The 14,479-nt window shown below is 40.9% G+C and overlaps 1 protein-coding gene across 4 annotated transcripts in view; it reads right to left on the bottom strand.

Moving 5' to 3' along the window:
- Nucleotides 1-6,684: 6,684 nt before the first annotated feature.
- Nucleotides 6,685-14,479, bottom strand: part of sephs1 (selenophosphate synthetase 1) — a 67,483-nt gene continuing 59,688 nt past the window's right edge. Inside the window, exons 8-11 of one of the 4 annotated variants that reach the window (XR_010977697.1) lie at nt 11,065-11,277; nt 10,268-10,505; nt 8,039-8,155; nt 6,685-7,160 (exon numbers count right to left, since the gene is read on the bottom strand). Coding sequence is in view for 3 of the 4 variants with exons in the window: in XM_068059562.1 (XP_067915663.1) it covers nt 10,291-10,505; nt 11,065-11,277 (428 nt within the window). In the remaining variant the exon portion in view is untranslated. Of the gene's footprint in view, nt 8,156-9,049; nt 10,506-11,064; nt 11,278-14,479 lie in introns of those variants that run through there. The other 3 variants (XM_068059562.1, XM_068059561.1, XM_068059560.1) reach the window with 3 other exon arrangements.

Here is a 14,479-nt window from a genome sequence, read left to right on the forward strand (position 1 = left end):
ACGTTTTACTGGCTCATGTTGCATTTGTGCATGTGCCACAGCAGCGCCACCTAATGGTAGCATTGTCAGCAAATGCAGTCTATTACAAAACAGGTCAGTGTCTCTGCTGAAAATAGTGTAAGCATTTATACATTCGCGCCACACAAGTGCCAGGCAATGACCATCTCCAACAAGAGAGAATCTAACCATCTCCTCTTGACATTCAACGGCATTACCATCGTTGAATCCCCCACTATCAACATCCTAGGGGCTACCATTGACCAGAAACTGAACTGAAGTAGCCATATAAATACCGTGGCTACAAGAGCTGGTCACAGGCTAGGAATTCTGCGGCGAGTAACTCACCTCCTGACTCCCCAAAGCCTGTCCACCATCTACGAGGCACAAGTCAGGAGCGTGATGGAATACTCTCCACTTGCCTGGATGGGTGCAGCTCCAACAACCCTCAAGAAGCTTGACACCATCCAGGACAAAGCAGCTCGCTTGATTGGCACCCCATCCACAAACATTCACTCCCTCCACCACCGACGCACAGTGGCAGCAGTGTGTACCATCTACAAGATGCACTGCAACAACGCACCAAGGCTCCTTCAACAGCACCTTCCAAACCTGTGACCTCTACCACCTAGAAGGACAAGGGCAGCAGATGCATGGGAACATCACCACCTGCAAGTTCCCCTCCAAGCCACACACCATCCTGACTTAGAACTATATCGCCATTCCTTCACTGTCGCTGGGTCAAAATCCTGGAACATGGACTGCAGCGGTTTAAGAAGGCAGCTCACCACCACCTTCTCAGGGGCAATGAGGGATGGGCAATAAATGCTGGCCTGCCCACATGCAATGAATGAATTGTAAAAAATTACCTCACCACAGTGTATTTTAAGTCCATACACAGAAGATATATACCAGGTCCAGTTGGTAGGACTCTGAGTCAAAAGGTTGCGGGCTCAAGTCCCAATCTAAAGACTTGAGCACATAATCTAAGCTGATTCTCCAGTGCAGTAGTGAGGGAGTGCTGCACTGGTCAAGGTACCATCTATCAGATGAGACGTTAAACTGAGGCCCCGTCTGCCCTGTCAAGTGGATGTAAAAGATTCCATGGCATTATTTTGAAAATGAGCAGGGGAGTTCTTGCCTGTGCCCTGGCCAATGGTTACCCTTGAACAGATTATCCAGTCATTATCACACCACTACTTGTGGGAGCTTGCTGTGCACAAATTGGCTGCCACATTTCCTGCATTATAACAGTGACTACACTGCTAAAAAATGTACTTCATTAGCTGTAAAGTACTTTGGGAAAGCCTGAGGTCATGAAAGGTGCTAATTAAATCCAAGTCTATCTCTTTCAGTGGTACAAACTGAACATAACTCTCAAATGACATCAACACAAATGAGTTACACTGTCATCATTTTCCTTAAATCAATACTCTACACTTTTTAAATTCTTTCATGGGATGGGGGTGTCACTGGCAAGGCTAGAATTTATTGTCCATCCCTAATTGCCTTTGACAACTGAGTGGCTTGCTAGGCCATTTCAGAGGGCAGTTAAGAGTCAATCGCATTGCTGTGGGTCTGGAGTTACATGTAGGCCAGATCAGGTAAGGACATTAGTGAACCGGGTGGGTTTTTATGACAATCGATGATAGTTTCATGGCACTATTACTGAGATTAGCTTTAAATTCCAGATTTTATTAATTAATTGAACTTATTATTTAATTGAATTTAAATTCCACCAGCTGCCATGGTGGGATTTGAACCCACGTGCCCAGGGTATTGGCCTAGGCCTTTGGATTACTAACTTGTTCAGTGTCATTACCACTACACCACTGTCTCAAGTCTATTCTGTTTATAGAGCGAACCAATTATTTCTATGCTAATTGAGCAGTTTCTTTGCATAACTCAGGTATTGCTATTTCAGCGTCTGTTTGGAGCTTGGAAAACAAGGTCACATACAACATGAAAATCCAAATGGCAACGGTGTGCGGAAGAATAAGTTTGAGGAACTATATAGCGTATTGTAGTCTACTGCTTATGCTACTAAATTTGTAATCCAGAGGCCTGGATCTATTATCTGGTGACAAGAGTTCAAAGCCCACCATGGCAGCTGGGGAATTTAAATTAAGTTAATTAAATAAATCTGGAACTAAAAGGTAGTATCAGTAATGATGACTATGGAACGACTGGATTATCATAAAAACCCGTGTGGTTCACTGATGTCCTTTACAGAGGGAAACCTGCCCTCTGAAATGGCCTAGCATTCAAGAATGCAGCTGAAGGGCAATAAATGTTGGTCTTACCAATAACGACCACATCCCACAAATGAATAAGAAATAGTAATTTCCAACTTCCTAATTTTGGCAGTTGTACAGTTCCACCATTTGACATTCTGCTGACTTACAACCTAAAAGGCCATCATTTTTGTGTGTGCTTGGAAACTGGAGCCAGTGCAGTTAGACTGTTTGTAGGATGGAGGGGTGGGCAAAGGGGAGGGGGGAAAAAACAGGATGTACTCACGATTTTAGAGATAATGTACTGCCCGTCAGTAAACAATGTTAAACGTTGGTCTGGCTCTGGATCTAAACAAAAACACTTTTAGTTTGTCATTGCTGTTGACTTACACCTTTCTCTACTGTGATCTTCTATTGTCTCTTGATGAGCTCCTCTAAATTTTCACCCTTGCTCCAACTTTTCCCTCCTACTGTTTCCTGTTATGATCCCCTTCATTAATCACCGGTGCCTGTGTGTATCTCTCTCCCTCTCTGTCTGGTTTCACACCTCTTCACCCAATGTTACTGTTCCTCTATGTAGTGATAGGGTAAACTTAAGAACATAATAGGAATAGGAGTAGGCCATTTGGCCCCTCAAGCCTGCTCTGCCATTCAGTAAGATCATGGCTGATCTGATTGTGGCCTCAACTCCATTTTTCTGCCTGCCTCCCCCCCCCCCATAACCCTGGACTCACTTATAGATCAAAAATTTGACTAACTCAGCATTGAATATATTTACTAACCGAGCCTGCACTGCCCTCTGAGGTAGAGAATTCTGAAGATTAACGACCCGGAGAAAAGAAATTCCTCCTCACCTCCATCTTAAATGGGAGACCCCTTATTTTGAAACAGTGCCCCATTGTTCTAGATTACCCACAAGGTGTAACATCCTCTCAGTATCTACCCCGCCAGGTAATACCCAGAGGAAATTTTCAGTCTTTTCAAAATATATAGGTCTCAAATTATTAGCTGCTTCGGTAGTGCAAAATCATTATTGCACATCTATTGCGATTGGCTGCTACTTTTCATTTAATGTTAACTAAAACACATTTCACAGCTGACACTTAGGAATACTGCATGCTGCTCAATTGAGCTTCTAAAATGTCTTTGTTGCACTTCAAGGTTTTCACAGCTACGGTCACATTTGTCTATTTTCCATGCCTCTGTACTTGCCAGTTCTTCCTTACTCGTACAACACAGGGTCCCTCTTGTCCTCATCTTCCATCCCACTTGCCTCTGCACCTGCCCAACCTTCCATTTCACAACATGATTCCCGTACCAAGTGCATTTTCCCCTCCCTAATTTTCCCCAGATCACATAACCCACTTCTCCATCACCCAGTAAAATGTCGCACTGCTCAAATTACTTATACAATGATAATAAATGTAAAATGTATCCATTTCCTTAATCCCACACCATTCTACCAGTCCCCAGAACTCTACAAGAGGTATTGTACATGCCCCTCCCGCAATCTATTAGAACATGTTTACTGTAGACAGCACAGTCTTCTCAATATTAAGGAGACCAAACACAGATTAGGTGAATGCTTTGAACAACTTCATTGGGTCTGCTTTTTAAAAACGTATGCATTTACAGGCATTGCTAAAAAGGCCAGCATTTATTGCCCATCCCTAATTGCCCTCAAGATGGTGGTGAGCCACTTTAGCAGCTTGCTAGGCAGTTAAGTCAACTGCATTGACATGAGTCTGGAGACACATATAGACAGACTATGTAAAGACAAGTTTCCTTCCCTAAAGGGCAGTAATGAACCAGTTGGGTTTCAATTTTACAACAACCCAATAGTTTTTTGGTCACCATTACTGAGACTATCTTTTTATTTCAGATTTATTTAATTAACTGACTTCATTTACAAATTGCCATGGCAGGATTTGAACTCAAATCTAGTGATTATTAGTTCAGGCCCTGCATTACAAGACCAGTAACATACCCACCACTACAACTCCCCTTCTACTGTCACTCTAGCCTATTCTTCTTTATATTTCGACTTTATCTGTGTAAAATCTCTTCGCCATTTTGTTATGAGTCATTTTCATATCTTTACTCACTCTTGTCTTTTGTTATTCCCTCCCCTCTGTTTTAGTCATTTTGTGAAGTTACAGCCACAGAGAGCTGTGGCTGGTCATTGAGTATATTCAAGACAGATTGTTAAGATTTTTGGGTATGTAGGGAATTGAGGGATTTGGGGATAGTGCAGGAAGGTGGAGTTGAGATAGATCAGCCATAATTGTATTGAATGGCATAATAGGCTTGAAGGGTCTACTCTTGCTCCTATTTGTTATATTATTCTACTTGAATCTTCACAAAGGACACAAATATCATACCAGAAATGTTGGGGAACACAGGGCTTAGTGAGAGAGAGGAACTGAAGGAAATCAATATTAGTAGAGAAATGGTGTTGGGGAAATTGATGGGATTGAAGGCCAATAAATCCCCAGTGCCTGATGGTATGCATCCCAGAATACTTAATAAAGTGGCCCTAGAAATAGTGGTCATCTTCCAAGATTCTATAGACTCTGGAACAGTTCCTACAGATTGGAGGATAGCTAATGTAACCCCACTATTTAAAGAGGGAGGTAGAGAGAAAGCAGGGACTTATCGACCAGTCAGCCTGACATCGGTAGTGGGGAAAATTCTAGAGTCCATTATCAAAGATTTTATAGCAGAGCACTTAGAGAACAGTGGTAGAATCGGGGCAGAGTCAGCATGGATTTACGAAAGGGAAATCATGCTTGACAAATCTACTAGAATTCTTCGAGGATGTAACTATAGTAGAGTTGATGAGGGGGAGCCAGTGGCTGTGGTTTATTTGGACTTTCAGAAGGTTTTCGACAAAGTACCACATAAGAGATTAGCGTGTAAAGTTAAAGCGCATGGGATTGGGGGTAGTGTACTGCGATGAATAGAAAATTGGTTGGCAGACAGGAAACAAAGAGTAGGGGTAAATGGGTCTTTTTCCGAATGGCAGGCAGTGACTAGTGGGGTACCGCAGGGATTGGTGCTAGGACCCCAGCCAGCTATTCACAATATATATTAATGATTTAGATGAGGGAACTAAATGTAATATCTCCAACTTTGCAAATGACACAAAACGGTGGGAGGGCGAGTTGTGAGGGGGATGCAGAGAGGCTTCAGGGTGATTTGGACAAGTTGAGTGAGTGGGCTATTGCATGGCAGATGCAGTATAATGTGGGTAAATGTGAGTTTATGCACTTTGGTTGCAAAAACAGGAAGGAAGATTATCTGAATGACTATAAAATAAAGGGCGGGGGGTGCGGTGGCTTCTTGGAGATAAGGGCTATCCCTTGCAGACAGGGAAAGGGAATTAGACAGTTATATGAAAAGGAAGAATGTGCAGGGTTATGGGGAGAAGGCAGGGGAACTGAGGGAAATGCTCTTTTGGAGACCTGGTGCGGACACAATGGGCCAAATGGCCTGCTTCTGCGCTGTAACAATTCTGAGATTCTGTAAAAATGCAGCGAGACCTGGGTGTTCTCGTACCCCAGTTTCTGAAGGTAAGCATGCAGGTCCAACAGGTGGTTAAAAAAGGCAAATGTTGGCCCTCATAGCGAGAGGATTCGAGTACAGGAGCAGGGATGTCTTGCTGAGGCCACACCTGGAATATTGTGTGTATTTTTGGTCTCCTTATTTGAGAAAGGATGTTCTTGCTATAGAGAGAGTGCAGCGAAGGTTTACCAGACTGATTCCTGGGATGGCAGGACTGACATATGAGGAGAGAGAGTGAGGGGGAATCTCATAGAAACCTATAAAATTCTAACAGGACTTGACAGGGTAGATGCAGGAGGATGTTCCCGATGGTGGGGGAGTCCAGAACCAGGGGTCATAGTCTAAGGATACGAGGTAAACCTTTCAGGACTGAGATGAGGAGAAATTTCTTCATCCAGCGAGTGGTGAGCCTAAGGAATTTGCTACCACAGAAAGCAGTTGAGGCCAAAACATTGTATGTTTTCAAGAAGGAGTTAGATATAGGTCTTGGGTCTAAAGGGATCAAAGAATATGGGGCGAAAGAGGGAACAGGTTACTGAGTTGGACGATCAGCCATGATCATAATGAATGGCAGAGCAGGCTCGAAGGGCCGATTGGCCTACTCCTATTTTCTATGTTTGTATACTAGATCGCTCAAAATATTAGCCTTTTTAGCTAGTCTCAAGATAAATAGAACAACCTCAGCAGTATTCCTCATCGACCTATTTGAGACAGATCAAATGATGGATACGATCTTTCATTTACAAGTTTGTCAGTAGAGGACAATGATCAATCTGATGCCGGCAAACAAGTTTCCCCTCTGTCAGTGCTATCTATGTCAGGCTTAAGAGCATTAAAATGGCAGCAAACATGGGTAAAAGAAAACTAAAATTATGATCGTACACCTGCATTTGTGACCACAATTTTCAGATTTTATTTGAGATCAGAATTAGTGACAAGTACAGTTTTTCTCACTTTTTATTTGGTCTCTTGATTTACAAAGGTGCTTGAAGCTCAACGTGGATCAAACTGCCAGCATTTGGTTTTCCAAAATCTTCAACAAAAATACTGGTCTATAAAGCAGCTTATTTCAGACAAAAAAACCTTTTAAATATTTGGCTTGTCAGAACTCCCATGCAGGTTCTGCAGTCCTTTGTCCAGCTGGTCCTACGCTTATAAAGGAGGCTGACGTGTTCGTAAATTGAAACAAATTGCTAGAAACAATTCAGTATTTATTCTCAATAGATGCTTATATCCAAATGGTGTAGATTCATTGCCACTGGACAGCTTCAGGATCATCCACTTTAAATGTGGTTCTCTTCAAACAGGAGGTAGGATTCAGTCTTAATGCTTTGTATAGATTCCTTTTACCTTTACAACTTAAACCTGTTTTCAGAAAACAAATAGATTTGTATCCACTCTATTTGAGAAGCTTCAAAGGGTTAGTTTAAAAAAAATTGCTATTAGATTCAGAACTGTAGTATTAACAGTAAGCAAAATTTATACAATGGAAATTCCACCGGATTACCCTCATCAAAAAAGCCTTCCCAGAATTTAAGATCTCTAAGGCACAGCCATTTATTTTTTTAAAATTCGATCATGCCAATTCTTTCTTACAGCCTTTACACAATATAGGTGAACATGGATAGCATTCTCTAGAATGCTCTTGGGCAGTTTTCCCAGCACTGATGTTAAGGCAAACGGTCTCTACAGTTCCCAGGTACATGCTTCACTCGTTTCAAAAAAAAATGGAAGCAGCATCACTCTATTGCAGCCCTGTTATTTTGGAAGATCAAAAAATAAGCCTCATTAGCATGGACTTGATGGGCCGAATGGCCTCCTTCTGTGCCATAAATGACTCTATGACCTATTTCTTTTCACATTTGCTTAAAAATTATGGTATATGTCATTTAATTCCTTGAGTTTTCTCAAATGCATGCTTTAGGTGTCATGCTTAGATGACAGATATTAATACTTTTAGCCATCGGCAACTGTAAAAAAACAAAGTTGAATCACTTGAACAAGTTAGTGTGCTGAAAGATATTAATTGGTACCATGCGAGCAGCAAACTGGCACTTACTTGAGGAATACAAGCAACAAAATTTAAAATTTGGAAACCGCTCCAACTCATGGGTGTGAACCAGAAAAGCACCAGTTGCATCAATGCACAAATTTTTAAAAAGTGAATTTTAAATAAAATCAATGTAATGATTCAGAATGGCTTAAATTAATACTCAAGAGATTAGATATCATGATGAACTCACTAAACAGTCTATGCTAGGAGCACACAGCATTGTTCCTTAAAAGCAAAATACTGTAGATGCTGGAAGTTGGAAACAAAAACTGAAATTGTTGTAAACACTCAGCAGGGCAGGCAGCATCTGTGGAGAAATGAGAAAAAATTAACCTTTCAGGTAGAACGCTTTGACAGAACAGGTGAGGGGTTGTACCTGAAACATTACCATTGTACTTAACACAGGAAAAGAAAACTGCCACTCCCACAACAGGGCTCAGTGTCATCTGACATTGGTTCTTAGTGACATCAAAATACAAATCACTGGAGACATTGCCCACCATGTGGACTTTCCCAGAGGTACGACATACCTGAAAACCCCAGTAAAATGCAGAAGATGCTGAATGCACAACTAGATCCCAAATGTTTTATGGCTTCATCTGCAAAAACTGATGTAAACATCTAGTTTCAGATCTGCCACGTGTTGATCCTGATATTTCTAACATTTGGCCTTTAAATTATCTGTTTTGTTCATAGTTTGTCTATTATGGACAGCTTAAAAGTTTTTATTGGGTGCCTATTGTTGCTATAGGAGGGCAAGTTTATCACTGTTTTTTCCAGGAGACAATAATGGTAGAATGAACAGACAGAATAACCTTGTGTTATTACGGACACACCTTTCAGCTGATCTTGACAGGACATTAACTGATGTCAAGGAAAATTTCAGAGCACACAGACAGCAACACCCTTCTATTTGAAGAGAACTGTTTCAAAAAAAAATTAAATATTCAATTCCTCAGGGGGCCCAAGTTCCCAAACATGGATGCACAAACAGAGACATAAATTGCATTTCACCATGAAGTTAGCATAGATTAGAGCAAATAAATCAGCTATGCTTGAAAAGCTGCACATGGAATTTTGAACCCAAAGTCAGTTATTTTATCTCACACTGCATTTCTGCAAATTGCCTTAGAGAACAAAGTAATCAAAATAACTTAATGCAAGGGTGATGGGGAAATAGGAAAAATAAAATCAACAACTATTTCAACAAATCTCCAATTTAATGAACTGGGTTATTGTGCTGTGAAACTTCTATTGGGAAGGGAGGAGGGGGTGTGGGGAAAGCAGCAAATAAAAGGCCCCCAAGTAACAAAATCTCAATCGTAATACACTTTTAACATATATGATACAGAAACAAAGGCATGTGCTTACAAAGTAACATACAAGAAGGCGGAAGGGGTGGGGAGAAGAGGAGAAACTTCAAATATTCATTAGAATATTATGTTCAACTTCAAGATGTGACATAAGTGATATAAATCAAGTTTAAGAGAACAGAGAATCAATAGAGCATAATTAAAAAAATAAAAGCAAAGTAGCATTGTGCTAGAGATTATTTGTATTTATAGAAAAGCAGATGCAGATATCACTTTACAAAATATAAAATGTATTAAACACTAATAACCACAGCACATGTCAACATAATTGATTATATTTTTAAAAAAGTCATAGTGTAGTTCAATCTGAGCTTCAATCTTAGAGTATTTTACAGTAGCCTTTCGTTTGGTCTGCAACATTTTCTGCATGATATAACAGCAAACCACAGTGTAAACTAGCACATACATCTGTGTCTGCTACAAAATAATAGAAAACATACCATGATAACATTATCGTTTAAGATTTACCATATTGGAAAGAAATACTTCTCTTCCAAGTGAAGTGCTGGCCATGCGAATATAGCACAGAAGACCTACTCGTTTTTACAGACAGAGCAACTGAGTAAAGTCAACACTAACATTACATCTTAACTGTGTGAATAAACATTACAAACCAAAGACCAAATGAAATCATGCAAACTGCTGCATTCCATTAATTGTTATAACAACTGCAATCTGTAACTTTCTGAAAAGCTTTCAAGGCAACAAATTTGCTGACAAGTAGTTTTCATCTAATATAGTGACCAAATGAAATGCTGCTGCACTGCCGTTGGTAAGGTGTGCTCTATGTGAAGCACTTTAAGAGAGCCTATGCGGCACAGACAGCAAGTGTCTAAAGATTCAAAATGAATCAACAGTATCGTATATTAAGTTCTCAACTTAGAAGCTGCCTTAGTATTAGGTGCATCTTCAGTTAATGTAACAGAAAAACAAGGCAATGGATTTATTTTATATCCACGCATGATCTGCCAAAAGGCCGACACTAGGCAGACAAGTTAAATTTACAAAGTTTTTTGGGATGGCATCAGAACTGCAATGAATGTCACCTTTTCTGTGTGCGTTTTTTCTTTTAAGACGTGGCACCAGGAGTTGGATTGACATTTTGTGTTGCAACTGTCGGAGCTACTTCGATGATCCGTGGTTTGTCTATGATCCTGGCAGTACGATTGCCCTTTTCTACTATTCCAATGATCCATGCCTGATAACCTTCACCATATTTTGGTGATTTTATTTCTGCACAAAACCGGGCTGCTTGTTCCCGTGGAAGACAGATCAAAAGGCCTCCTGCAAATAAGCATATTTCACAAGTCAGCATCTTATGCCACCATCAGAACATGATGATAGCTAAAACTGAAGTAATTAGTTAGTATCTGCTCATGTAATTATACAGCCATTATAGAGGGCTCTCGGTATATACCCTTTAGTTATGGGATACCAAGAAATAGCCAGGATCCTGCTCCCGTTCATCATTCAGGGATTCTTACTGCGCAGCTTACAAGTGCAAACATGAAGGAGGACATGTTGAGCTCAGTTGCAAAACCAGAGAGTCAGAGAGCACTAATGGTTCTACAGGCTCAAATATGAAGAGTGCCCATTTGGGCAAAGTATTGGATGATGGCGAGCACCCACAAAATTATAATTCAGCAATTGGAGTGTCGGACTAGATTATGAGCTTAAATCCTGCTATGAGGCCAGAGTCAACTGAGCCAAGCTGACATTCCAATTACATTGCAGAACTGTCACTGCCTGTCTGCCCAGCCCTATATGGTATGCTTTGTAGCTTTCAGGGATATATGAGCATTAAAAATCACTCACTTGCAAAAATAATATTCATAAAAATTACCTGATGTTTCAGGGCAAGTGCCATGCATCAACCCAAACATATTCCCACATGCTTTGCTCACGGCCGCCATCTTAGCGAGGACAGGCAGGTTATGGATAACAAATGAAACTTCATTTCGTTGCTGTTTTGCCAGGTTCTGAGCATGCCCAAGAATCCCAAAGCCTGTAATATCTGTGGCTGCATGTGCATTGAATGTGTGCATAAGGCCAGCAGCTGCAGAACAGAAAATGAGGTCAGAAATGCTATTGTATTAACAGGCATATATTGTAACTTGTTTGCAGATACGTTGCAGACTTGAATATTAGATACAATAAGCATAATGAGAGAGGAAGTACAAGAGGGTCCGACATCCCTGAAAGTGGATAAATCGCCAGGGCCGGATGGTTTGCATCCTAGGTTGTTAAAGGAAGCCAGGGAGGAAATAACCGATGTGCTGAGGATCATCTTCAAATCCTCACTTGATATGGGCGAGGTGCCAGAGGATTGGAGGTCAGCAAATGTTATACCATTGTTTAAAAAGGGTGCGAGGAATAGCCCAAGTAATTATAAGCCAGTCAGTCTGACCTCAGTGGTGGGTAAATTATTAGAATCAATTCTGAGGGACAGGATAAACTGCCACTTAGAAACGCACGGATTAATCAGGGATAGTCAGCATGGATTTGTTAAGGGAAGGTCATGTCTTACTAACCTGATAAGAATTTTTTGAGGAAGTGAAAAGAAGGACTGATGAGGGCAGTGCAATGGATGTGGTCTACATGGATTTTAGTAAAGCATGGCAGACTGGTCAATAAAATGAAAGCCCAAGAGATACAGGAGAACGTGGCAGGTTGGATCTGGAATTGGCTCAGGGACAGCAAACAAAGGGTATTATCCGACAGATGTTTTTGCGAATGGAAAGCAGTTTCCAGTGGCGTTCCACAGGGCTGAGTGTTGGATCCCTTACTGTTTGTGGTATATATTAATGATTTGGACTTAAATGTGGGAAACATGATTGGGAAATTTGCTGATGACACAAAAATTGGCTGTGTAGTTGATAGTGAAGAGGATAGCTGGAGACTCCAGAATGATATCAACGGTTTGGTTGAGTTGGCGGAAAAGTGGCAAATGGAATTCAATCTAGAGAAGTGTGAGGTAATGCATTTGGGAAGGGCAAACAAAGCAAGGGAATACACAATAAGCGGGAGGATATTGAGAGGAGTAGAAGTGAGAGACCCATGAGTGCATGTCCACAGATCCCTGAAGGTGGCAGGACATATGGAATGCTTTCCTTTATTGGCCGAAGTATAGAATACAAAAGCAGGAATGTAATGCTGGAACTGTGGTAAGGCCACATCTGGAGTATTGCACAGAGTTCTGGTCACATTATAGAAAGGACATAATTCCTCTGGAGAGAGTACAGAGGAGATTTACAAGAACGTTGCCAAGGTTTGAAAGTTGCAGCTATGAGTAAAGACTTAATTGAGGTGTACAAAATTATAAGGGGCCTAGATAAAGTAAACAGGAAGGACCTGTTTCCCCTAGCGAAGAGGTCAATTACCAGGGGGCACAGATTTAAGGTGATTGGTAGAAGGATTAGAGGGGACACGAGGAAAAACTTTTTCACCTAGAGGGTGGTGGGTGTCTGGAATTCACTGCCCGGATCAGTGGTGGAGGAAGACACCCTCAGCTCATTTAAAAGGTACCTGGACATGCACCTGAAGTGCTGTAGCTTGTAAGGCTTTGGACCAGGTGCTGGAATGTGGGACTGGATTGGGTGGCTAGGTTTTCTTCGGCCGGCACAGACACATTGGGCTGAATGGCCTCCTTCTGTACCGTAATTGTTCTTTTATAACAGATATACACGGACACTTGTGCAAATAAATCAGGAACTGACATTAGGTATGACTACAATATGAATTTCTAAACATCACATGAAAGATCTTATTTCAGCACTGAATGCCTTTGAAACTCACTCCTGTCCTAGAACAGCGTAGCTACAAGTTCTCCATTCAATGGCTAATCAGTGAATCAAGAATAAGGACTTTGAACAGCTTTCAGTTGAAAACAAACTCCCTAAAGTCATCGTATTTTTAAAAAATGTTAGAAATACTCAAATGATTTAAAACTTATTAACAGCTAATTTGAGAAGGGGTTGCTGTTGTGCTGGAAACTTCAATTTAAGCAAGCAACTTAGCTGTAGCAAAATCTCCACATTCATGAGCTGGAAAAAGCAATGTTCTAGCTTTTGTGAGACAAGCCCCCCCCCCCACCTGCCAAGAATGAGGAAATTAATTTCGCCACATGAACATTGATTTTAAACTATTGAAGAACTTGCTTTAAAAAACAATTGGAGACTTTGGCTGGAGACAGACATTAGCATATCAACAGACAAGTACTTCAAAGGACAAAGGAGCTATTCCCTGATCCAATTTAATCCACAATGATGATTACCAGACATTGAAGGGGGAAAGGCTATTCCAGGTTAACTGCCAAGATGGCCAAATATACAAACAGATGTGGTCAGAACAATTTGGTCACATGACTGGCTGACTGTTGGAGTTTTTTTGAATTTGAACTTCCAACAGGGATTTTGAAATCAGCAGGCTGTTGGCTCCTGCACTGAAAAGACCTCTCTCCTGTCTGTTCCCATCTCTTTCTCATGGAACTGAAGAACCACTGAAGACACGTAAACTCAAAGAGAGAAAAGTCTATGTGAACAAGGTTTAAGAAGAATACTGGGCCCCAACAAAAAGTAAGAGCTTCCGACAATCAAAGACTCCATGGTGAGCTGGAAACACAGAAACAGTAACAAGAAACCCTCTTCTGATATTGTTTCAAACCTCTCCATTTTATTTTTCTCCTGCTCTTTTCTGTCTCTATTTGCATATGCGTATCACATATGCATGCTAGCGTGGGGTGCAGTGTGTATTGCTAGGCGTAAGTTTTAATAAATTTCACTTTTCTTCTTTAAGCCTAAAGAAAACCTGGTGTGTTCATTTCTTTGCCTTATAATTGGAAAGTGGTGAACAAGGATTCACCAAGGAGGCAGCTCAAATCACAAGTGTGTTTAAAAATCAAACCCCGTTACAATAAGACCAGGTGAAGACAGTAAAAGACCCCTAGATGAAGGGTCACTGACCTGAAACATTAACTCTGCTTCTCCATCCACAGTTGCTGCCAGACCTGCTGAGTATTTCCAGCATTTCTGGTTCTTATTTTAAAAGACCCCTAGACACCTTTTTCACCTGGTCGTGACAATTTCTTTATAAAATAAAACAGCCACTATTAATGCAATTTGATTAAATTGATGACTGGGCCAGTTTCTCATATGGCTCATCAGATAAATGTAGTACTGAACTGCATAAACCAAGAAAATTCCAAGTTTGATCACTGCTCTGTGTCAACTCAGCTCATCTAAATCAGAATGCCAGTTGCC

The sequence above is a fragment of the Heterodontus francisci genome, chromosome 27, assembly GCF_036365525.1.
Source record: "Heterodontus francisci isolate sHetFra1 chromosome 27, sHetFra1.hap1, whole genome shotgun sequence".
Lineage (NCBI taxonomy): Eukaryota > Metazoa > Chordata > Chondrichthyes > Heterodontiformes > Heterodontidae > Heterodontus > Heterodontus francisci.